The sequence below is a fragment of the Seriola lalandi genome, unplaced genomic scaffold (genome assembly GCF_002814215.2).
Source record: "Seriola lalandi dorsalis isolate HSWRI2012SDOR001 ecotype SW California unplaced genomic scaffold, Sedor1 jcf7180002054299, whole genome shotgun sequence".
NCBI lineage: Eukaryota > Metazoa > Chordata > Actinopteri > Carangiformes > Carangidae > Seriola > Seriola lalandi.
Window position 1 is genome coordinate 444,783 of NW_019524852.1, and position 26,662 is coordinate 471,444.

At 44.5% G+C, this 26,662-nt stretch overlaps 1 protein-coding gene across 1 annotated transcript in view; it reads left to right on the forward strand.

The window, feature by feature from the left end:
* Positions 1–26,662, forward strand: part of LOC111655052 (neuron navigator 2-like) — a 119,683-nt gene that overhangs the window by 78,516 nt on the left and 14,505 nt on the right. Inside the window, 6 exon segments of the mRNA XM_087174009.1 lie at positions 1,115–1,542; positions 1,545–2,389; positions 4,138–4,247; positions 4,341–4,449; positions 5,534–5,971; positions 12,269–12,391. Coding sequence (XP_087030135.1) covers positions 1,115–1,542; positions 1,545–2,389; positions 4,138–4,247; positions 4,341–4,449; positions 5,534–5,971; positions 12,269–12,391 — 2,053 coding nt within the window.

Consider the following 26,662-nt stretch of genomic DNA (forward strand, 5'->3'; position numbering starts at 1 on the left):
TGAATATAGCTGGTGTGAATTAAAGCACTGTTTGAGTAATATGATCATTTTCCTGTGGACATATGACAGAGAATGACTCAACATGCACCATCTTGTGTCATTTTCATATGTAGTTTAGCTTCAAACCTTCTTTTTCCACTACAGATCAGATCATTTTCTCATTTCTTGTTTTCTCTCTTTATGCAAATGTCAGCTACCTGCCAAACAAGACACTGTCACTTCTTGAGTTTTTGTGAAAGAACCAAAAAAAAAATCCTGCACACAGTCGATCACTTGACTCAACAATGAACACAAATGAGTTAAGGTAGGTCTAAGGTGACTTCAGTTGCATGGGAAGGCACAACACTGCAGCAACAGTGACTTAGGGTGCATTGCAACAGAACTGTTATGATTCATTCCACCCAGCGCTCCTTGCCCAGCCCCTCTCTCACTGGCCGTTGGTGTTTGAATATTCAAATGTTACTGGTCTGAGCTCTGTGCTGCTGGTGGCCGCACTCTGCACACAGACTGACAACCTCAGCAGCCCTCAGGACACTCTAGTTTTCATAGTAGTAAGGCAGTGACTTACTCCAGGACTCTTCTCTTGCTCATTCAGTCTGTGGTAAGTTTGTTTGTTGAGCTGCTGCTCTATGTTTTTAATCCTGTTCATGAATCTAATTTATGAGGGACTGAGCACTTGTAACCAGATGTAACCAGACAGTGTTTCTTTGTGAAGCAGAGGGATGCTGACCAAAAGCAGCCCATATAAGTCCAAGCCTTATAAGTGCAGCAGCACTGCTTCTTGACTCGGCCTGCTTGGCAAGACTTTAAAGCACTTGAGCCTGCTCCTCATTGTTTTTATAAACAGCTTGTGATGGGCTCCTCTCATTGTTAGTGCTGAGGGGTTTTTAACCGTTTTGGTGGCTAGCCTGAAGGAAAGTAATGGCACGTTTGGCTGCATCAACACAGGCCACCTCCAGGCCCTTATAAGGTGACTTTGTGTGGGGTCAAAGAAGACTCACCCTCAGCATCTGGTTTCTCTTCTGCCCTCTAGATCCTCCCTCCACTCGACTTTTCCTCCTCATCTGCCCCTTCATATCTCACTGTCTAATAAAATGTCTCTGTTCTGGTGCAGATTCCTCAGAGGGCACGACCTCACAGCCGTCGGTGATGACTGAGCATGCTCCGTCATCTGCGGTGACCGTCAGCTCCTCCACCAGCATCCCTGCTGCTACCTCCGCCCTGCTTCCTCCCTCATCTTCTTCGTCATCCTCGTCCTCCTCTTCCACAGCCATCCCCCAGCCAAACAGCAACGGCAAGCCGTGGAGGAGCAAGTCCATGAGCTCCAAGCACACCTCCTCTCCCTCTCCCTCCTCCACCAGCACCTCCTCATCTGCCATGCAGTCCGTCAAGCAGGAGAAAGACGCCTCCTGTAAAGCAGCTCCAGCAACTGAAGCTCCTTCTAAGGCCGTCACTCAGAAGTCAATGTTGGAGAAGCTTAAGCTCTTCAACAGCAAAGGAGGCTCAAAATCGTCCGCCTCCTCCTCCTCCTGTCCAATGGAGTAGGGGCCCAGACTGACAACACTGCCCCAGCCAGACACCTCGGAGCGGGACAGGTGGAGAAAGCCGAGACCGGCTCCAACACCGACTTCCCCGAGGAAGATGATGGTAACGTCCGCCCGGGAATGAACGGGACCAGCAATGGTACGCCCTCTGGAGCAGCACCCTCAACAGGTACTACTGTCTCCACCACTGCCAGCAGCCCCAAAATCGCCCTGAGGGGCATTGCCCAGCGCACTTTTAGCAGAGCTTTGACTGCCAAGAAGAGCTCAGTCAAGGGCCCCGAGAAAGACAAGGACAAGGAAAGGGGGAAGGAGAAGGAGAAAGAAAAGGACAAAGGGAAGGAAGTGGGGAAACGCACCTCGGTCCCCGACAGAACAGAGCTCAGGGGGGAGGAGCCTAAGGAGGAAGTATCACCTGTTGCTGTAGACACAGACAGCTCGAACAAAAGGACCTCTAAAATCGCCAGCTTCATTCCCAAGGGGGGTAAAATGGCCAAAAAAGAGAGTTCCACCCCTGCACACAGCGGAATACCAAAGCCAGGAGGCAAAGCCCCGGGAGTCGGGGGGAAGGCCTCCTCAGTGAAGGAGGCGGGGGAGAGGCCTCGGAGCATGCGGTTAGGAGGGGGTCTGTCCATGCACCGTGGCGCCATGGACAGAGACAGGGACAGCAGACACTCCAGCTCTACCTCCAGCCTGGCCTCCACAGAGGGAAAGAGCAGCGCCGCCCCTGTGGCAGGAGGAGGCACTACACAGAGCACAGCCAGCAACACGGTCAGCGTGCAGCTACCTCAGACGCAACAGCACCATAGCCACCCCAACATGGCCACCGTCGCACCTTTCATGTACAGGTGAGAACACACACTCTGACACGTTCAATATTTAACTGTGCAGCACTGATTTTATCTTTATTTATGTCAAGTCAAGTATACAGCTTCAGTTTCAACTTCATAGATCCATTAATTTACAATTCATACTCAAAAATAATATACATATAAATATTTAAAATACAAGCCAAGACAACAGAAGCTAAAAATACAAAAACTTCTACAGCTCCATAAATTGGGAAGATGAAGATGCAGATCAGATAGAGAAACTAAAAAATATAAAGGAAGTACAAAATAAGATACAGCACAGGTTTGCATGTCTTTGTTTTGAGCTTCATGTACACTAGTGACTCCCTGAAGAAGGGAGAAGTGGGTGATCAGGAAGGTCAAAGGGGAACTCACATCAGAGTGTGTTTACAGGTCTTGGTATCACTCCTGCATATGTGGCTTCACAAAGTTCTGCATAGCATCTAATAAACTGTTTCAAGTGATGTCACTTAAATATCTTCAAGCTGAGCTCGCTGGCCACAAAACAGCAAGTGAGATTCTTCAAAAACTGATGAAACAAAGTCATAAACCATTGCATGTTGCATCATCTTCCTCATACGGCACATTTACCAGAATTGGTAAGATTGAATTCTTCGGTTACTACTACTGGAGTGTGTTTGTTCAGCCATGCACCTGTATCCGAGCTTTAAATAACTGCAGCCTGGTGTTTAACCCTGTATACAACGCTGGTGTTGCACAAGTCAAAGTTTATGAGAACCTTCGTTAAGTCTTCACATATATGAAACTTTGTTTTCTGACGGTGTCCGAAACTGAAAATCGCCATCTGTGAACTGTTAACCAGGAATGTCACATCTGTGTTTGTGTGTTTATGTGTGTGTGTGTGTGTGTGTGTGTGTGTGTGTGTGTGTGTGTGTGTGTGTGTGTGTGTGTATTGTCAGCCTGAGTGTGCACAGTATCTGGGCAAATATGTGTGGATGCTGTGTGCCTCTGACCTCTGTCCTGGTCCCAGTGTGATAAGGAAGGAGGTCCTTCTGGTTCTCAATGAGTCCTTTCTAACAACCACTCATTAGCCTCCTAACACTTCCTGCGCCTCTGCCCCCCTCTCCCTCTGCACACTCTGGCCTGTGGCTAGCCACCCCACCTCCACAAAACGGCCCCATCCTCAGTGCTGAGGAACTTTCTCCTCTGCTGTATACATGTGACATACCATTACCAGCAGGTTTACACCACCTCCACCTGTCAGAAAGAGCAGGTTTGATCTTAAATAAAAGAAATTAGAAATGTACAACCAATATTTTCTCTCACCTGTCAGTGACAGTGAAAGAAAAACAAACTATTAAGTCAGTTAACCAGGAGTTTAGGTGCTGTCATTTATGCGGAGCAGTGTGTGGATTTGATTGGCTCATGCTCAGAGAGAGTGTGTACAGTAGTCAACAAGGACAAAGTCTGGGATCAGGCAAAGACCAAAGGCTGCATATAACCGAGGCATTCAAACGTCATCGTCTCAAAAAGCTACCAGCCGGCGCAGCGGCTGCACTGTATTGATTTTTATCCTTCAAAGATAAACTTTACTGGCATTTGGGGCTTAGCAGCCGTTCATTTTGGATCCTAGTCACAAGACTGAAGCCCAGCAGATTTAGTTCTTAATCAGGTTTATCCCTCTTTCGTGACAATTTGCTGAATATTAGGTTCCCACTAAATGCACCATAATTCAGAATCGATGATTTCGCCACTTTGATCCCTCGCGCAATTTGTTTCCCCAGATCCCAAACAGACGGCGAGGGAACAGCAAACACTGAGACCGGCTCAGGGGGAAGAGGTGGAGACGGTTCCTTCACCAAGACCAGCCAGCCCTCCATCGAGGACCTTTCAGGTGGGTGATCAGTCACAATATGGGATGTGTCTGTGCCTCATCACTCTGGTAAATCTGTCTGAGATTGTTTTTTTTTTTCATTGTCTCACTCAGGTGAAGACCCAGAGACGAGGAGGTTGCGAACTGTCAAAAACATAGCAGACCTGCGGCAAAACCTGGAGGAGACCATGTCCAGCCTGCGAGGAACTCAGGTCACACACAGGTAATTTAACAAGCCCGGAGAATTGTTTCGACTTCTTTATCATGTAGAAAAAGTCACGAATAGAATGTATTGATCCCATATTGTTTCATAAAATTAGAATAAAAAGTAAAAAAAAGTAATGTGCTATCATCTCAGGAAAAAAGTATGGATAAAAACAGAAGAAGCCATGTTATTCACTGCACACTGCAAGTGGGTAATTATATATAGAGAATTATTGGTAATTTATAAAGCTAGGTAAAAAAAAAAAACTTTTAAAAGTGATTTTTCTTAAGCAACTGCTCACAAAGACGTGAACAAAACGCGTTCCAGTGGAAACAAAACTCTACTGTTTGGGGATCATCAAAGTGAAGCGCCTTACAATGGCTGCTACGGCTGAGTGGTAAACAGGCTAAATCAGGCTAACCGGTGGGGATTTGAGTCAGTGACTGAACTGCCTCATGGTCAGCAGACTGTGTCTGTTGAGGTTTACAGGTATTACCTCTTTTTCTTTCTTCTTGTCGCCGTCTCATCCTTCTTTTCAGGGACCTTTGACTTTGATCGCGGGGCATGTCTTTCATGTCGTCTTTGATTCAGGTTTTAGCTCTGATCACGTTCCCTCCTACAGAACCATGACCTCTGCTCCGGCCTCGCGTCTCAGCGCTGACCCAGCTGTCTGGATCGAGCTGAGGCCGTGTCTGGAAGTTATGCAGTTTGCTACGAGTAGTTTGGCAGTTTGTTTGCCTGCTCTATACTCTATGCTATGCTCCGTGCTATTGTGACAAATGTAAATAATCATTGGAGATGACTTTCTGTAACTATGAAACTACAGGCTGAGATTTAATAAAAAAAGTCATTAAGCCATCTGTTGAAGTCATTAAATATTTCCTCAAGTGCCTCCTAGTCAGCTCAGCAGTGTCGTGGCTTTTTCTACAACTGCAAATGAAAAACTTCATCCTGTAGATGTAACTGTTGTCTCGTGTTTTTGAGTGATAGGTGGTTCCAGTCTTGTTTTTTTGGTAATAGGTCCGTCCTTTTGTTTACATGTGAATCAAAGACTGTGCCTTTAATCCCCCCTCCCTCCCTGTCTCTTCCTCTACCTGCTCAGCACCTTGGAAACCACCTTCGATGGTAGCGTCACCACAGACATCAGCAGTGGCGGCGGCTGCAGTGGCAGCAGCAGCGGTGGCGGCACCAACAACAGCAGCGGGAGTCGGAGCATCCTCAGCCTCACTTCTACCCGTCCCTCCCTGTCGTCATGGCGACTGGGCCAGTCTAGCCCTCGTCTGCAGGCGGGCGACGCCCCCTCTTTGGGGAACGGCTACAGTGGCCGGGTGGCCGGCGGCCAGGGAGGACGCTACCTGTACCCCGGGCACCTCCGGCGGCAGCTGGCTGGCAGGGGAGGAGCCCTCTGCAGCGTGGACCTCGGAGACAGAGCCGGGGAGGACATCGACCTGGACGGCATCGCCATGGAGGTCACCGGATACATGAGCGACGGAGACGTGCTGAGCAAGAACGCGTCGCGCACTGACGATGTCACCAGCGGGTAAGTGGATTACACTGATGGAAGATTGATGATGAAATTGCTGAAGCTGAAACAATTAATCAATGAGTCGACAGAAAATGAGTTGACATCAGTTTTGTTAATTTCTCAAACGTTTGCTGGTTCCAGCTTTTCTTCTTTTATCTCTGTGTTTTGTCAGTGTTGATAAAACACCTTTCACTTCTGGATTGTTGCTCAAACAAAACAAGCAATTTAAAGACGTCGTCCTGAGCTCTGGGGAAATTACACTGTTTTCTGACTTTATACAATAAACAATTTAAAAAAAAATTATCATTAGATTTATCGATAATAAAAAATTATGATTCCAAGATGATAACTGCAAATTGTTCTTCTGTAATTTGAGCTGTGTTGCATTTTATGGAGAGTTGCTAACTTGATCCACAGTGTCAGAATAAGTGAGTTAACACAGCAGCTGATTCTGTATTCAGTCATCAGAAATCTGCAAAGTGACATTCATATTTATGTGATGACTTTATATTTGTAATTTTGGCCAGTAAAAATTATTATTGGTAGATAATTAATGAATTTTGACAACCTTGATTGGCGAGCCAAGACGGGTATTTCAGACACTGCTTATACTGAAAGCCTTATTTATATAAAAAGATATGCAACATATACTTTGATATAATTAAATACAATTAGAGAGAGTAGATAAAAAGGATAAAAAAGACAATAAAACTATGAGAAAACATCAGTTCTTTTTTAAGTATGATTTATTGCTGTCCTGAAAAGTGTTCATTCTAAATTTACTTTGTGCCACTATCATGATCATAAGTTTATAATTAGATTTATTATAACATTACAACAAACTGAGTATGAATTATTACCTCACAAAGAAAGAAAGGAAGAAAAAGAACAAACCTTCAACACTGTGTAATTTTCGTGTGATTCATTTGACACTATTGGCTGTGAGTTTTCTTGAACACAAGCCTACCAGAAGAGGGCAGTAGTGTTACTTGCTCCTGCGATCCAAGTGTCAGATGATATCCCTCAGCTTAGCCTCAGTAGCATAATCAACATTTATTCTGTGTGGCTCAGATCCCACAGGTATCCCATCTCTCAGTCTGCAGTGGCAGAGACACTGATATGGCGATGACCTGTTTATTTGCTCTCTCAAATTCAGTGTCCGTGTTGTAACAGGCCCCCTGCATACTTTGGCTGTCACCCTGTGCAATTTAAACTTCTGCTGTCATCGTTATTATCAGATGAAGCTGTGAACGGCGCCAAGTCGCCCTCAGATGGCATCGAAAATCCAGAGACAGCGAGACAAGGATCTGATCATAGAGCTGCTTCAGTGACCAGTTTAAATTCATATGAAAGTAAAAGCTGAAGAGACTTTATGTATTTGGTGAAGCAAGGCAATTGATTAACACACACACACACAGTCATCTCTCTCTCTCTCTGGAGGGGGAATTACTTCCTCTGACCCCCAGTGCATTTGCACTGATTCACCAGCCCGGAGGCAGCTGTACAAGTCAAGGGAGCTAAGTGTTCCTGAAGTGCTTGATGTGTGTAAAACTGTGGCTGAACAGACAAAGGCCAAGCCACAGCCACACCTGGACAGGTGAGTGATGTGAACAGGTGAGCGGGGCCATTTGCTCGCTCTGAAAACTTGATAACCAGGCTGGATCAGAGGAAGGAGGAAGGAGGAAGACAGAACATGAGAAATATCCTTCAGAGAATTTCCCTGGTGATCTGATTATTCAGACTGCAATTAAACATTAACTTTCATGACCAAGTTTTCAATTAACTGATTAATCAATTACTTTATAAAATGTAAGAAATTATGAAAAATGCCAGTCACAGTTTTCCAGAGCTCAAACTAACGTCTTTGAATTCCTGCTTTGTCTGACCAAAACTCCAAAGATGTTCAAAATTCACTGGTTCAAGCGAAAAAAAGCATCAAATCCTCATATTTGAGAAGCTGGAACCAGCAAATGTTTTGCATATTTGCTTGACAAATGACTGAAATGATACATTATGGAATTTGTCAATTAATTTTCTGTTGTTTCCACACTGTAGTAGATTTAGCAGATTTTATGACACACAGTGAAGAGTTAAGGTTGTTTTGAGCTGGAGCTGAACGATTTAAATGGTGCATGCTTGGAATCTGCAGATGGACACTGCACTGTAATCAGTGTTGCTACGACTGCTGTTGTGCGTGCGTGTGTGTGTGTGTGTGTGTGTGCGTGTGTGTGTGTGTGTGTGTGTGTGTGCAGTCCATGCTTGGTGTGTGTATTTGATGCTGTCAGCTGTATGAGCCCAAGAGATGAGGTGATGGATGTCTGGCCAAATGAGCTTTTATTCAAATGGGAGCGGGTTGACTTGATTAGGGTCAGTGTGTTTGGGGGAGTGGAAACTGCAGAGGCATAAAGTGTGTTTGTGTATATGTGAGGAAGTGTGTGTGTGTGTGTGTGTGTGTGTGGGTACAAGCATGTGGGTGTGTGTATGGTGGGTGGAGTCGCCCTGTGGGTTAACCATTTAAAACAGACACAGACTGATGACCTCCCCCTCTCCTCCACATCCTCAGGCCACTGAGCAGTTTGCTCTGTCACAGGCCTGTCAGCATCCACTAACTGGTTCTTCCACACAGTTGGGATGTTTACCCAGAGAGGAGGAGCTGGCATTCGGATTACAGCCGTAAACTCTCACAGTTAAAATGTCCCTCACAAAGTTGTGGAACTTCCATTATCAAAAATCAGCAGACGCAGCTCTTTCCTGCAGATTCCGCCATAACTAAGAATAATGAATGCATTTTGAGAAGGAGTTTTCAATGCTACAAGCACCACAAGTTAAACTCCATTCACCTTGAGCCTGAGATCTCTCAGCACATAAAACAATCTGCAGCTTATATCCACGTTTCTCATGCTGCAATGATTAGTGGATGAATCAAGAAGTCAACTGAAAGAAATTGAATCAAAACAAGTTTGATAACTGATCAACTCTATTTCAATGATTTTAGCTTCTTAAAGTTGAGGCTTTTCTGTGTTTTATATCATTGTAATTTGATTATTTTTAGGTTAGAGGTTAGGACAAAACGAGAAACTTGAAGATGCCAGATGTGACATTTTATCCACTAATAGATCATTTGAAGAAGCAACTGAGCAGTAATTGAGATGCTCAACATTAATCTGTCTTGATGGTGAATTTACTTTGTGTTCTACGAACCTCACAATAGACAATGTGACTGATGACACCACATTTAGTGTCTGCAGCGATTTTCTTCAGTCTCCAACCCCCTCCTCTGTTTTTGCTTTTGGCTCCTCTGGCCCATGGAGACCAGGACTCCCCCCCTCCCCACCTCCTTGGCTCGGGGGTATGTTGCCCGATCTACCCCTCTGCCTCCCCCTTCCCTTCCCTTCTCTTCCCTTCCTCCCATCCCTCCTCCACCTCCACCTTTCGTAGACAGACCCAACCTCCAGCCAGGAGGGGAGAGCATGTGGAGCTGAGGAGAGAGGCTGCATACCAACACTGAGCTCACACAGAGCAACACACACACACACTCACACACTCACACACACATTCAGGCTACACATGGACGCATAATCTGTACACGGAGAGTTCACTGATGGTGCGCACTCACTTCTGATATCAGCATGGTGAAACACGCTCCCACCTGGTGATATCATTCAGCAGATATATCGCTCACAGGTTGAGACCTGATAACAGACAGTAGCCAGACGCTTGAAAAAAACGGAAACCTCTGCATTGGAGATTTTTATCAACAGGGATCAACCCTCATTTGGACTTGTTTATTTTGCTTTGGACTAACTGTGATACCATGTTTGAGGCAGAAAGGTACGTCAGAGTTTTTTAACCCATCAACAGAAATCAGAAGCTCTAGAGGCGATTGTTTGTTTTCTCCAGAGTGTGGCTTTTTGTGAATTTTCCTCCACAGTGCACACATTCTTCGCCAAGTAGTCAAATATCTCTGCAGCTTCATTCTACTCAAGAACTTTAGTGTTAGTTGCACGGCTGTGTAAAGCTTCTCAGTTTCAGCCCATAAAATATCTTGTTTGGACACGTTTCTCGTGCTGCAGAAGGTTACAGGTTAACAGGCATCTGAAACAGTGAGAGAGGGAGGCTCAGTCACTCATTAGTGTGAAGGAGTAATACATATATGTGTGTGTGTGTGTGTGTGTGTGTGTGTGTGTGTGTGTGTGTGTGTGTGTGTGTGTGACTGCCGGGCCATCCTCAAGGTGACTTTGCTTTGGGATGATGGATGCTTCCCATAAAGGACAGCTAACCCCCCTCTGAGAGGACGCTCTGTGACAGGATCCACTGTCTTCATTGTCTGTATGAGTGAATGAGTTTTATCTGCTTTATCGGTCTGACTGATCTTGTGATTTCTAAAAAAAAATTGATCCAAGAAAGATCCAACTTGAGTGATGGTTGAGTTTCTGATTGTAACCCTGCAGCATAAGGACGGTTTGTTTATATTGCCCATCTTACCTTTTTAATGCCTTAAAAATACAGCATGAGACATACAAACACATTTTAATGACCACTGATGGAAAAAGCAGCTGTGAATGTAAAGGTTTTTAATCTGTCAAAATCAGGCAAGTCTTCCGTCATCTGGAAGTTTGCACCGGGCTCTTTGGTGAAAAAAAATTCAGAATCTCCTCATCTCTAGTTTTGGCTGTCGGGAACGATTAGCAGACTGCTACCAGATGACCTGAGAGAGTAGCCATTCATTCATTTTGTGGTGAGAAAGTGCAACATCTGCTACTTCCAGGTTTGCTGCTTAAACAGTTGTGCTCTAATGCTGCTGGGTGCAACAGATCATTCGAGTCATGTATCAAGAAGAAATTACAAATCATTTCTGGTTTCAGCTCGTCAAGTGTGAGGATTTGCTGATGTCTTTGTTTTCAGCTTTGTAGCCTGTGTTAGCTCATTGTTTAGGTTTTCCAGATTTTTTTTTTCTCAGAAAGCTGGTAGAGACCAAACCAGAGCTGAAAGGAGTGTGAATGTGGGACTTAAGTTCATCAGCTGGACTCAATCACAGCTCCAAACTAATGCTAATGTTGCTTTGGATCTGCTGGATCTGTTAGCATAAACTCACAATATGTTTTCGGGTTGCGTTGTTGCCCCAAAGTGGCCAAAACACAGTTAATGCAACTTTGAAAGTAATGCATTCATAATCATAGATGCAGCTGTGAACGTTATAACGGCTGCAGTTTGCTCTCTGCTCAGCGACTTGTTGTTGCTGTGTCGCAGCTCAGATGTTGATTCTGTTTGACTGCAGGCTAAACAAAGGGGCTCTGTCTATAGGAAACACTGTACTGTGTGTATACTGTATATACATGTAGGTCTAAATGTGTGTGTGTGTTTGTGTGTGTGTTTGCTGGATTCCCTGAGATCCACACAGAGATATGACAGAGAGTGTTTTAGTGGTGGGACTCTCGCTGAGCTTATTTTTCTACTCACTTAACTGCACAAACAGAATCATCACAGTCCCACACAGAGAGCATTCACCCAGCCTCAGCTTTGAATCAGCAAACATTTCATTGAATTACACCTGGGCTGTATGAGCCAATATTTAGTTCCATTAGGAGTCTCCTCCACGGGTAAATATTTAGAGAATTAGTTAGTGTTGTTTTAGTTTGAATGGGAATGTTTGTGTTAGTGTTGAGGGCCTCAGCATCAGCTTCAGACTGTAGCTGCTGCTAACGGTCAGCCTCTGACTCCAGCTACCAATAAATCAGTTCCCTTCAAATGTAATTTTCCATTATGAAATGAAGTGAATGACCTACTTATCCCGCACTTGCATATACAGTATATTTTTAGCCTCTCTTAATGCTCATTTACTCCGTCCATCATAGTATCCCAGCCTGGAGTGGATGATGGACTCAGTGTTGTGTGATGAATGGCGACATGCTTCCTGTAGGAATAAAGAACAGATTCATCCTCTGTCTAACTGAGCTGCCGCTCCTCTTAAAGACCGCCTCTGTTTACCACTGGCCACATGAGAGAAGTGTGTCTTCAGTCAGACAGTTTGCTGTCTTCAGTGTTTGTGTCGGAGCCTTCTGCCAACCGTTTAGGCCTGATTGATGAGAGCTTCGCCTCAGCTGGAAAACTGGATGGATGTGGGCTCCTCCTGCTCTATATACAACAACAGCAGCTCTGAGAAGAGGAACTGAGTGTGTCAACTCTGGCCAAACTCTTAAAACAAAGTGTGGTACTGCACGACTTCAAATCATCCTCTCTGAGGCCTCTAATTGTGCGTCTCAGACATGCTTTACGGTGCCTGAGTTTAATGTACTTTGTTGTGTTTTGCAGCTATATGACCGACGGAGGTTTGGGTCTGTACACGCGGCGCCTGAACCGCCTGCCCGACAGCATGACCGCCGTCCGAGAGACTCTGCATCGAAACACGTCTTCAGGACAGGGAGATGCTGACAGGTAGGTCTGAAAAAAACTTCCACCACTCAGAGGTGACCAGCGTGTAATGATCAGTTTATCTCGGGAGTGATTTATCTACCTCTATGAATTCCAACTGAAACGAAACTTATCCACACTCGGATTGAAAAATAGTCTTTTTGAAGTCACATTTTCTGTATCTTTATTTTGTTATGCAGGACCTGTGAGCATGAAAAGATGCAGCAAATTTGAATTTCAAGACTGTTTTTTTTATTAGCTGTTGACCAGTTTACCTTCAGATAGAGTTGCCATTTGAAATGCAGCAGGTAAAAGGGGGTTAGCATGAGGATCTTTCAGTGATGATCTTTCAGAAGGGGAACTTCATGCGTTTGCTCATTTGTGGCTCAGTCAGTTGTCTGTGTTTGGGCAGAGACGGTAAATGTCATTAGTCTATGAGCTTGTGGACGCGTCCTGTGCTTGTGATGCTTTCTGGTCCGCTTCCTGCCTTTTCCTACTTTTATCAAACTGGAAGTGAAGGTGTGTCATCTTCTGTCCTGGAAGCTGAAATACTGCATTGAATGAAATACTTCTCAGTTAATACGGTTTATATACCACAGGTACTGCTGTAAAATGGAGTGGAAATATAAGTTCTTAAGCAGCCAGTGTAGATGTAGAAAGCGTTTCAACTGCACTTGAAACTCATAAAAAACAAATTGAAAACTGACAAACAGCTAAAACGCCATCACATCCTGTGTATCAATTAATGTTGACAGACTATCGTAAAATTTCACCATGAAAACATCTTGCTGTTATAGAAAAGCATTAAATAGGATTTAGTATTTGTATTTGACTGGCTCTCTGTCCGTCGTGTTCTGGCTCCATCTCTCTCTAGTATAACAATATAAAATGTTGAAAGGATGATACTGCACAGGTTTTGCTCAGACTTGCGCCGCCACACAGGGGAGCTCTGTGCCACGCGCCACGCTGCTGACATACAAACTGATCCTGAGTGTTGAAAAGCAGCAGAGAGACACGTGTTTCTGTTGGTGTTCTCAGGATGTATAGACCACAACATGCAGTAAAGAGAGAAGACTGGCTCAGTCTCTGTGAGTCTGTGGGACTTTCCGGAGCGCCCCGCGTCGGCACGAGTGATTCGGTGAGGTGCTGCCGTCTTTGTCCTGTCACAGAGATGGAGAGGGATTTGGTTCTTGGCTAAGTGACAGCCGGAAATGGATGAAGGCCGAGGCGCAAAATGAAAGGATGGGGGTTGTGGGGAGAAAGAGAGGCAGAGTAGGGGGGGAGGGAACATGCTTGATATTAAGATGGACTGCAGAATGGATGATGTTGGCTACAAGAAGAAATTAATGGAGGATAAACCTAGCAAAAGAACTTCATAATTTTCTTGTGCTCCAGAAAATTTAAGTTTTAAACGAAAGCTTTGCACTTATTTAAGTCTTAAAGTGACGTGTCACTCAGACAGACGTGCTGTAGTAGTTTCAAGTGCTTCGAGCAGCTTTCAGCCTCTAAATCCTCAGGTGTGGCTAATTTCCTGTCTTCCAGACTTTTGACCTTTGCCCTCTTCGCTGGCATTTACCCTGCATGCACACACACACACACACACACACACACACATTCAGTCCTTCACAATAAACTCTTCCTGGCCCTCAGATGGAGCTAAACACAAACTGTCCTCCTCCTCACCTTTCATCTCTCCCCTCTCTTTTCCTCTACCTTGTTTTGATTAGGGGCTGCAGCGAGTAGAAGAGACCAGAAGCAAATTAAATGATAGAAGTTGGGGGATTTCTCCTTTTTTTTCTTTTTTTTTTTCATTTATAGCCGTTTGATTTTGTGCTTTCATGTTTCCCTGTGAGGTTTAATTGACCAGCTCGGCAGGTAAAGCTTCTCTATGAACTTCTCATTTCTTCTTTCATGATCTTCAGACAGCTTCATTATCGCTTTCATGAGATTAGAGAGAAGAGCAAGGGGAGAGTTTTAAAATGAAGAGGGAACGAGGTGGCTTCCCCCTCCTCCCAGCCACACCTCCTCCTCCCCCCCTGAAGGAATGTCTGATAAATGTGCTTACTGCTTTTAGTTTGGGATTAATTAGGAGAGCTGGGGAAGCGGCAGATAACATGCATTAGCATAATAAACCCAAACTAGAGGAGCTGCAGGGGAGAGGAGGGTGTCTGGCTTTCTGTTCTAAAAGATCAGGCTAATTTAATACATGAGAGGGGGCTTAATGGTGCAGTTTGTGCAGGTGGAGGAAGGTGAGCACCTTGTTGTAGTTCATGGGTGTCAGAGGTGTGTGCAGCCTGTATTTGCTCACTGGGTGTGTGAGCCATCTATAAACCTGCTGGAGTTTAAATGCTTTTTTTATGTTCTCTGGTTAAAGATGCAGCCGGTAAGGAAGTGGGGGGTGGGGAAAGGTGTTGGGTGTCACCGTGGCATTGGGGCAAAAAACCTCATGACCTCTGGAAGACGAGGTCAGGAGCTTCAAAAGGACGAGGTTCACAGTTGGGAGCTTTTAGTCCTTTAAGTCTTCACGCTGAAAACCCTCCAGATCAGATCGACTCCGGACTAATGAGGAGCTGGAAAGCTGCTGCCAGAAAAGCACGTAGTTGCACGGGTCAAAGTTTATATCATATCACATCATGAGCTGAGATGGTGACTGTTGCAAATGCAAAAACCAGTTTTGCCAACTGTCAAATGTATGTAAAGCAGAGCGTGGAAGCAGAAGAGGGTCACACTGAGTCATGGGACAACAGGAGCTGAGGCTGAGTAAAAAGACAGAGACAATAGAGACTAGAAACTCTGTGTGTGCGTGTGTGTGCGTGTGTGTGTGTGTGCGTGTGTGTGTGTGTGTTCGAGAGCACGCTTATCCCTGTCATTTATCTCTGCGGCAGGAGAAAGAGGAAGCTATCTATAATGGTCTGTTTTGTGATTTGAATTCTCTTTGTTAACGCAGACAAAGAAAAGGTCTTTGTGGTGTGAAACCACTGTAGCTGAGTGTTAGAGAGACCCCAGCCCCTCCCCTTCTCGCTCGGGCGTTGAAGATATCATTTCACACAAAGAAGAGAGAGCGGAGCACCACACGATTCTGATGACTGATGCTTTCACATGAAAAAAGGATATAAATCAGTATAATGAGGTGGTGGGGTTGATAAAGGATCCTGCTAGTGTTTTAGACATTTGTCTGAATGATCTATCTCTCTCTTCTACATTTGTCTTGCTGGTGTCTGCACACACAGACATACTGCATGTGCATTATGGGAAAAAAAAAGAAAAAATCAACAGGCGAAAGATAATCCACTACAGAAAACAGAACGTGTTTATTTTGTTTGGTCAACGTGTGGGAGCAAAAAGACTTAACCACACCAACTCAAGCAGATCAACGCTTTAAATAAAACTACTTAATCTCACGTCAGGTAAAGGCCAGTTCGTCATTATTGAGAGGTCAGACAGTAAGCAGCTCGATGTGACAGGGTTTAAATCAGCGTGAGGCACCTGACGGAGCTCCACAGGGACCAGACGATCTGGTCATGAGCTGCAGGTACAGCGAATTAAAAGGCAAAGAAGCACAAATGCTTAATGTCACAAAACATACCTGGTAATTAGCAACCATCAACAGCTGTCACAAACAGGAACGACCAACAGGGATAATGTAAGCCTGTTTAACTGCTCTTCTGCTTCTTACACAACAAACAGCATGTTCCAATGACAGAAACGCCTCCCAGCAGCAGGTGCCTTTTAAAACACTTACACAGCCGTCACTCATCCTGACACCTCTCTTTGTCTTTTATTTTGTAGACTTAATGCCTTTTTGTAAAGTACTTTGAATTGTGTTTCAAAGGCAGTGTACAAATAAACCTGCCATGCCTCTTCTTGTCTTTGGTCGTGAGCCTGTAAACACAAGCCTTCCAGGTCCGTGTGTTGGCTAACATCAGCCCTGCGTGTAAAAATCATATCGACGACGCTCTGGCAAAGAAACGTCAGGTGAACCTGGGTCAGCTTTCACCACAACTCAACGTGACATCATCTGGCATCGCACTACATTGATCAATCAAATACATTGAAGCCCACATTCCTGGCAGGTTACTCTGCCGTGTGGATTGTGTAATTCTACTGTGATAACTTCCCTCTTATTATAAACCATTGTGCAGCCTGTTGGCATCTGATAAAGTCAAACTCAAACCAGCCGTCCACAATCGTATTTTACCTTCATATATTACAGACACACACACACACACATACACACACACACACACACACACACACACACACACACACACACACACTCACTCTTACACAACTCCCTGAGATTTATAACATTGAGCTGTTTTCTGTCTGAGTGACCGTTAACAGCAGCACAGCGGGTTACAGACTAAAACACTCCTTAATCTCATGCAGGCAATGGACAGTGTTAGGTGAGATTTTACTTTGAAGTTACTTCAAAGTAAAATCCCTTTTTGATTAAATGTTTACATTATTATGATACATATTGTTTTGTCTGCCTCCATTATGTGAAATCACTGTATTACTTAGAGTACAATGGAAGTTCATGTTTCATTGTCTAATGCACAGTATGTCTGGAGGTGTGTGTGTGTGTGTGTGTGTGTGTGTGTGTGTGTGTGTGTGTGTGTGTGTGTGTGAGTGTGTGTGTGTGTGTTAGAAGCATTATTTCCTCTCAGGAGGGTTTTAATCCCACCTGCAACAGAACAGAAGTCGTTTCGAACATGTTATACCACTCAAACACACACACACACACACACACTCATTGTAACATACACACACACACATGTGCCCCAAGCTCCAGTGTGTTATCTCTTCTGTCTGGACTTGAGCAGGTTCCCCCGGTGGCCTAAGGGAGAAAGAGAGAGAGGTTCACCCTCCTTTATCAGCCCTTCTCCTCAGCTACCAACGACAACACCTGGCACTCCACCTGTCTCGCCCTCTACCTGTCTGTCTCTCTGTCTGTGCTCGGTAACCCCACCTCCACCTGCTCCCCCTGGTTCAGCAGACTGAATGTTGTGGTTTGCCTCCAGGCTCTCGCTGTAATAATAATCACTGGATCGGTTTCCCCCCCCTCCTCTGCTCCTGTCGTTTCATGAGCCAGCAGTCCTGTTCCCTGTAGAACCAGGAGTCTATTTGTATGATAATCACAGGAACACAGGAACACAGCTTCATCTGCACTTTTACCCTCTTCAAACCTCTCCCCTGGTCGCACTCATGCCGTCCCTGGTTGGTCTTGTCCTATTTGGAGACAACATCAACCTGTCAGTGCTCATCACAGCTGCTGTTTCACGACTTCTCCAACACAAACCCTGCTCAGCAGTGTGTGTGTGTGTGTGTGTGTGTGTGTGGGGCCACGGCTCCTCTCTGGAATACCAGGAGTGTTTGGTTAATGATGGCAGAAGGGTGCAGGCTGAGTTAGTGTTGAGTTACCAGGATCAGTGGCACCAGGGAAAATGATGAACAAACCTAAACCCTCTGTGGCTGTCACTGGAGTTTACATGAGTTTTTTTTTTCCAATTATTTCCCACATTGAAACAATGAAGTCATTGTAAACTACACGACCTGAAAGCTCAGATTCATTCCCTTTTTAATGAGAAAATTTAATCTTCTTGTTTTGTCATAAACTCACACTGCTTGATAGATCAATAATACGGGTCCAGAACTGAAAAGGCTATGTACAAGTCGGCTTCCATGTTGGTATCGGATCATGATAACCCAACACCGTTCAACTGAGAGCTTCACACATGCTAACAAATGGGATATGCCCCATTCCTCTTTGTATTAGATGAGCATCAGTAAACTGCATTCACAGGTCAAACAGGAAAGTTAGAAACTCAGCTTCTCAACTTCTCAATTTCCAAACTTCAAATGAACTCCTAGAGCTGAAAATGTTCTCTGGTTGATTAAAATGCAGTGACGTCTTTGAGCCACAGCGGACTGACGCCGTCCACCTGGAGATTTGGTTTTGTCACGAAAAGGAAAAAAAAAGAAATAATTTAGTAAATATATTTATCAATCTCACACATTCACCCAGAGGAAAATATGTTAAACATCTGGCCTAGCATACTCCTTTGTCTGCTCTCTCCCTATCTTCTGGACTCGCACACAGACACACAAATCACTATTCAAACAAATACTTTTCCACAGATATATAGACTCTCACAGCCTTTGACTCCCCTCGAATACTAAATACTATAAATGCCTCCGAGCCATGTTCAAGCTGAAAGCAGTGTTCTGCTGTATCCATGCAGTGTGTGTGTGTGTGTGTGCATGTGTGTGTGTCTGTAATGAAGCCATGCTGGTGAGGCATTCTGGGGCATGCTGGAGCAGTCTGACCCACAATCTGTGGCTACTCCATGTAAGCTGTGAGGCCAAATATGTTCCGAGGTTAATGACGCTCCCTCAACACCCACATACCCCAGCTGCTGCTGAACGCTCCTCCACCTACACTGCAAAAATCTAACATCTTACTCATTTTAGTCTTGGGAAAGAAAATACCCAGTGCTGTGAGATCGTTTGAATCTGTTTCCAGTACAAATCATCTTTTTCTTTATTTAAACTTTTGTGGTGAAATCAATTTGTTCCAATGGAATTTCTGTGATTGGTGGATTTACCCGTGGAAGAGGACTGTAGCTGCACAAATATAGTTTGACCTTTGTGACTTTTGATATATGAATAGAACCAACGGAGAGCCAAAAAGTCCAAAATAGACAAACTTATTGTAACTTGCCAATAATCCTTTTTTTTTTATAGTATAAGTATAAACTGCTCCACAAAAGAGGAATAGTTTACAGACATGAATACAACTTTTGAATAAACTGTGTGATGTTATTGTCCTGTTAGCAACCGAGCTAACAAGCTATCTAACTGTCAATTAGCAAGTCTGTTAGCTAAACAAGCTTCCTGCTCTCAATTATGCACAGACCTTTACCCTGCGTTGTTCCAGGGTACTGAACTGATGCTGATGGGCACTATCAGTGGAGGGGATGGAGATTTTTTTGCAGTGTACCACACATAGAGAAAAGTTGATGCCCACATGCATCACATGCATGTGGGAGGGGGTGGCGTTAATTAGGGCTGAGGGTCTTGATTTACATGGAGAGGGAAAGGAGAGAGAGAGTCGACGGGGAAAAATTAATAGGAGGTTTGTTATGAGAGGAGAGAAACAGACAGAGTCCTAAGAGAAATGATGTTTCGGTTGCCATGGATACTGTATCAGCAGACCCCCCCCCCCCCACTTCCCTCCCTCTGGGCTTTTAACAAGCACACCTGCCTCGCCCTAGGAAACACACACACTCACTCGCACACAGACCACAGAGGGTGGGGCTTTCACTCAGGTAAAAAAGGGTTTTTCACCCACGCACTCTCTTTTTTGTGTCAGACAGGGCAGCTTTAACATCCACAGCTCTTCTCTCGTGGCCTTTGTGCTCACTGCTCTTTGTTTAAGGCTGTTTGGGTTTTTCTGTTTTTGTCCAGTTTCTTTGTTTTACTCATATGGAAGCAGAGAAATGTAGTAGTGACCCACAGAGAGGAAAAAGCTTTGGAGCAAAAGGACGTCTGTGATTGCAAAGTACATGAGCCTCAGCCAGCTGAGCTATCCACAGAGCCAGCAGCTTTACAAGGGAAACACAGAGGTCAGAGATTTTTGGTCCAGTGTCTCTGGTCCAGTCTGAACAGGCTACCAGGAGGAAACATTAGATGGAGAAAGTAGAGCAAAGGAGCAGAGCATGTTGGACTTGATTCATCTACAGTGAGCGGTTTGCGGAGCGCTCAGCACTGGGTAAGTTTTAATCCTCCGTACCTCCCCTGACGGATATTTTCCATGAGGTCTGGTGCAGGTGTGAAGTTGGAGAGTCAGCAGGTTCGTGCAGGTTTAAAGTAACTGGATAATGTTGAGTATCCATGTGAGCTGCAGGAAAAGCTCCGGGACAGAAGTCTGCATGCCAGACCTTTCCTGTCATGGACTCTTGAAACAGGCAACAAAACAACATATTGCTAAGATTTTGTCCCATGAGCCTCAAATTGTAACATTCACACGGGAAAACTACTGTTTAGTTTCTGATTTTAACCCTTTAATTCACATTTTTTGTCATTTTATTTCCCCTTAAGTAGCTTTAATGTTGAAAAAATCTTTTTATTCCAAACTGTCAGTATCATAAAATATTTTGCATCAGCTGATTCCAGCTCTTCATTGTAGCTGTATGATGTTTATACTGAATGAAATGTTGGAAACTCAGACTAAGTTTTTACACATTTCCCCAAATACACCCTGAAATATTTTAATATTTAATATAAGTTTGACAGTAACAAGAGTATTTATCTGTGAGTTTGAGCTATGTTTGGAGTTGATATTATAAGGTGAATATTGAGCTACTGTGTTTTCTTATTGTTCTATTGTGTCCATACTTTAAAATGATGGAGCTGATGTTATTGGAGAGTTTTCCACACTTTTAATTACTGTTTCTTTTACATCAGCATTCATAAAGTTTTATTTAATGCACGTTTTTGCACTGTGACACAAAAAATTAAGATCACATGGAGAAGCAACTGAGAGCATATTGGGTGAAAAAAAAAATGTGGCTCCACGTTAAGAGAGGAAACTTTCCTTAAAGTGGCTCATCATGTGTCATCTGGAGACACTTTTAAAGAAGGTTTCAAACCAGATGAGCATGACAAAGGACAGATTCTGGGCAGAGTTTGCCTTCAAGTTGTGGCTGCACCCAGACAAAACTGTGACGTGAAGTTTTTTGGGATCCCATGAAGCTGTTTCATAGACCACAGGTGGAAGGTAGAGGCAGTTACCGCCTTAGCTTCTTTCTAGCATTGAGGCGACAATGGTTGGTTTGTGTGCGGTGCGTGTTTACGCAGTGTGTCAGCACACACGCGAGGAATTCCAGCAGTATTTCAAATGTCGCTTTTTGCCGCACAAGAGGATGCAGCACGGAGGAGATGTGTGCCTGTGCTCAGTCATGCGTGTCACGTGTTGACACACTTTGGTGTGTTTTTTTCCACAGATCCCGATCAGTCGGTCGAATCTGAGGGAGTGTGTGTTTATACATCAAACAGAGAGAGAGAAAGCAGGAGAGAAAGAGACGAGTCACAGGAAATATGTGTGAAAGAGAGGCAGCCAGAGGGATCTAAACGCTTTGATAGATTCTCCGGGCGCAGATAGCAAATGTTTTCCCAAGACAGGAGACAATGGGACCAGACACACGAGAGAGAGAGAGACAGAGAGACATTCCTGAGTGTGTTGTCCAGTCCAGTCCTGTCATTTCTCGTCACTGCAGGGACAGCTGTGTCATTTTCGTACCACACGGCTCCTGGGCTCCGGCCCGGAATGTGCCGGGTCCCGTCCCGACGGCCCCTTCACTGTCTCCCTGACACCGTTCACTTTTTTAAAAAATGAGCGGTGAAAATTTCAAAAACAATAGAAAATAAACTTTTCTAAACAGGTTTTAGGTGTTTTTGGCTGCAGTCATTTAGAAGCAATAACACTGCTTCTTCAGTTTCCAACATTTTCCTATTTTTCAGTTGCGGAAAATAAACAGTTTAAGAGAATAATATCAAAAACATGGCATTTAATCAGTCCAGTACAGGTGATGATATCATACTTCAGATCTAAGCAGCCAAGAGCCTGCCTGTATTAATAAACCTTCAAACACCGAAATAACTTTTCTCTGAACCCGGAGACAAAGAGCAGCTTCAAGTCCAGATGCTGATGTGAGAAATCGTAATGTTTGTCTGGAACCTGGAGAAACACCTGCTGTCCTGTTCTTTGTTTTGTTTTGTCATATTTCTGTTTTACATTTCCACTGCCTGGAGCCTCGTTTGCATTTTTAACCGCTTAACACCATTTCTCTCTGTCTCTGTTATTGGTCTGACTGTGTAGTGTGGTTGAATAGTTATATTACCTACTGGACATTAAATAGTAGAATATAAGAGTGATGAGAAGAAAGTGATTTTAAGATAAACACAAGAAAATAGAAAATAAAAAAACACATTTTATTCATTGACAGTGACAAGCAGATACCACGGGGAAGAATGTGACTCGTATGTGATTATACTGAGTGAATGTTATGGCTGAAATCAATATCACAAGATATGTCAACCAACCACCTTCACTTTTATACAGTTTGCATCATTCATTCAGTTCAGTGAAACAATAACAATCTCATTTACACATAGTTTGTTCAGATATTTTCTAATTTATTTCAATTGTGGACATTTATTTCAATCAGGGAAAGTTCTTGTACAGCTGCTTGTGTTTAGACCAGGCTTCTTTATTGAATAAGGAAATAGGAGTATTGATCAGATATTTTATCAGCACTTATATCAAAAAAACTATACTGTATAATCATCTAGTCATTGTGATGTGATTCCAGTGAAAACTGATAAACAGTCATGTTGTATTGAGAAAAACTTGTGCCTTTATACAAACGGTATTTCCTGATAGGAATAAAGTCTGTGATGGAGCTGATATGTTTGGGATGAAGTCACAACACTGGCTCCTCTGTTCTGATGTTGTGTCTGCAGACCTCACCTATCAACTCGTCCATGGTGTCATCTGCCCCCCCCCAGCCCTGAGGGTTGTAAGTCAAAGTGCTCTCTTCTTCCTCCTCCTGTCTGTCTCTCTCTCTGTCTGTCTGTCTGTTTGGACAGAGACAGAGATTTGGGGTTATATGATCCGGACTCAGTGTGAGGATCCGGTCGTGGCCCCTCAAACACAGGAAATCCCCTTACTTCTGCTTCACGGCTCTGTTATGGCCGCATGTCTGTGTGTATATTTCTGCGGCACGGAGCCTGTGTGCATGTGCCAGAGTCGAACAGGGTTTTCGGGGGGGGGGGGGGGGGGGGGGGGGGGGTTTACAGTACTGCAGGGCCGACCAAGAGACCAACCAACCGCAGTCCCCAGGGACGCACACAAGAGAAGTTAAACAAACACATCCACAGCCTCGTTCTCAGGACACTACCACTCACTCCTATTGGCTGACCCACTAAGCAGCTCTTTTTCTGTATTGCCCCCCTGGCCTCCCCCCTCTCTGCTCTTCTCTTTAAGGAAAGTTTGGAGGTTTGGCCTCTGATCTCTGACCCCTCTGGTAAAGCAGAAATCTCTCTAAGCGACCTGGAGAGAGGAGAGGTTTCTCTCTGGCATGTCCTGACTTTCCCTCCTCCACCACTGTCCTCTTCACAGAGAGTGGGAGAGTGAATGGAAACCTACCTCACACAGTCTTAATTGCGCACTCCTGCTGATTTAAAGGCTCAGTTCGCCCAATACAGAAGTCTCAAATAAATAATGTTAGAGGTAATGGAGTGACCCTTAAGGAGGAAGAGCAAGAGGCACTTCGCCTCTTTTCCTCTGTGTGATGATCTATTAGATGCCGGCTTCCTCGGCCGGCGTTTGGCACCACTTCCTCGTGGGGGCAGCGCGCGGTTAATGTCTCCGTCTCCTGTGATTGGCTGTAAAGGGCCCGGCGGTTGTTAACTGGCGGGTTGCTGTGCCAGCGGGAGGCTGTGGGCTGGGCCACGCTGCTTGGCCTGATCTCTAATTAGCACTGGCTTGTCAGCTAGTCAGGGTGGATCTGTCTGGGAAATTGTAGTCTTGCGCACACAAGACACACATGCACACAAACCATAGCTGGGAAACACACAGTAAAGCAACAGTGGGACGAGGATTGTCCTTGAGTTTCAGAGAGTTTGTCTGTGATCATGTGGCTTTGACTTGTGTTGCCGTTTGATTCTTCTTAGGCTGAAGTGGCTTATTTAGGGCTCGGGGTGTGTTTGTGTGTGTTTCAGTGTGCTCTATTAGTGGTGCAAGCAGCAGCAGCAGCAGTGAAGTGGTTAACAGTCCCGGGGGAGGCTCATGTTACCAGCAGCAGGGCAGGTCCTTCCCTCCTCCAACCCCCCCCTCAGTCTCTGTGTCTGTTAGTCCAGAGAGAGAGCAACAGTGCCCGAGGGATGAAGCATCAGTGCAACCAGTGACAAAGGAGCTCGATCTAGGAAGACTGCCAGGGCGAGAGAGCGAGAGCGAGAGAGAGAGAGAGGGAGAGAGGGCGAGAGACATTTAGGAAAGCTCAGAGAGAGAGAGTCAGACAGAGAGGGAGCGGGAGAGATATTTGTCTGTGTGAACTCTCAGCGGCATGGAGTCATGAAGCTCTCTGTCCAGCTTAGCATTTTCCCGCAGCGCTCTGGTTCCCACGGCAACCCAGGCACCCTGACCAGGTAGATGCATGCATGCGTGCGTGCGTGCGTGCGTGTGTGTATGTGTGTGTGTAAAAGAGACTTTGTCCTTCCAGTAAGGATGACTTTGATTTAGTCGGTGTTCAGGAAGCTTTGAGATCTGTGTGGGTTTGTATAAGTCTGTTTCTCCTTGGCTGTCCACATATCTTTATTTTCTTTGTGTGCGCGTGTGTGCATATGTGTGTGTGTGTGTGTGTGTGTGTATGTGTGTGGGACTTTCCCCTGTGGGTGTATGGACGAGTTGAGACGGTTGTGGTCACTCTAAATCTCTCAGCACCTCTCAGCTTGTCTGCTCCACGGATGCTTTCAACTCTGAAACTCGGTGTCTACGCTCCGCTGCTGTTTGATTTCCTCCGCTGGTGAATCCAGACGGAAGATGTGGTTCCCCTCAGTCTCTGTTTGTCAGGTTGCTCAGCAAATGTGTGTTTGGCTCTGTTTCCGCCGAGCACCGGCTGATTAGATTTTGCTGGTAATCTGAATCTGGGATTTCAGCCATTGAACAGTCTTTGTTTTTGTTTAGTTTTTTTTTAAAGCCATAATTATGACGTTGTGTTCAAGTGCTGGTGGGAAACTTTCAGGACTGAGCAGCGCTGCGTTGACTTGCTTTTTCTGTCTGAAAATCTAACTTGACAGATGAATGATGGATGGAATCTGATACGTAGCACTGGGGTTTGAATGTCATTACTTTTTTGAGAACAGATTGAAATGTTTCTGCATCATAAAGTAAATCATGTGTGTGATAGCTGATTTCATGGTCAGATGCTTAGACTTGGATCTTTCCTCATTTTAAACAGTTTTTTCTTCTGGCAAAGTCCTTCTTGGCTACTTTTGTTCCCACAGTATTTAACACTGATATTTCAAGAGCTTGTTTTTGGTTTATTTTGTTAAGTCCAAAAACAGATTTTGTATAAACATCATATTGCTGAAATTGCTGTAAGGCATTGGAACAAGTGTTGTTTTGTATCAGAAATAAATCAGACCCACTTGTAATATGGTGATTGTAGTGTTGAAACAATGAATTTATGATTTGATGGATTGATAATTGGTTCATTATTTGAAAATGAATCTGCAGTCATTTTGATAATCGATTAAATACTTAAGCAAAACGTCCCTTGTCCCTTGTTTCCAGCCTCAGATGTGAGGATTTGTTGCTTCCGTCTGTTTGTATGACTGAGTATGTTTTGTTTTGGACTGTTGGTGACATCATCGTGGGCTTTGAGAACATGATGGCCATTTTATATACTAATCAGTTAATCGGTTTATCGGCAATGAAAGTAATCAACAACTCAATCATAATGGAAATTAGCTTTAACTGTAGCCCAGATTGTTGTGATATGTGTGTGCGTGCGTGTGTGATTGTGCGTGTGTCCTCTGGTGCAGCCAACCCTACACTGGCCGTCATCATCAGCCTCCCTCTGGCCCTTTCAGAGTGATGTTTGCCAACTGGCTGGGCTTCCTGTCCCCCATAGACTCCCAGCGGATAAACATACACACACACACACACACACACACACACACACACACACACACACACACATATATTTACAAATATCCTGCATTAACTCCCAGCGTGTTTGCTCTGTTCAGATGGATCTGTTTGAACAACTCACAGACACACAAACACACCATGATGTCACCCCTCCGTGGAGCCTTTGTTCATGTGATAGACAACCCCATTCAGCCTGTGTGTGTGTGAAGTCAGTTCAGACGGAGAACAGAGGAAGAGAAGCACCAGGCAGCCGCAGAATCCGGATCCATGTTTGTTTTTTTACTATTTGCATTTGTATTAAACTGTAATTGATAGATTAAGTTTTTCTTTTTTTTTCATACAAAGGCGTAAGTTTAATTTGCAAAACTGAAAATCTGAGTGCTGCTTTGTGAGTCGAGACCTCAGCTGACTGATGCAGAACAGTGTTGGGTTTTTATGACATAAGAAGCATCACACCTCACTGCTGTGTGTTCCATCTCCGCTTACTGTCTGCTGACTGATTGTAGTGACTGTCTCTACAAAGAGGAATGAAACTTGTTCCCATAGAGCTAAATGGACCCCCCCTCCCCCTCCCC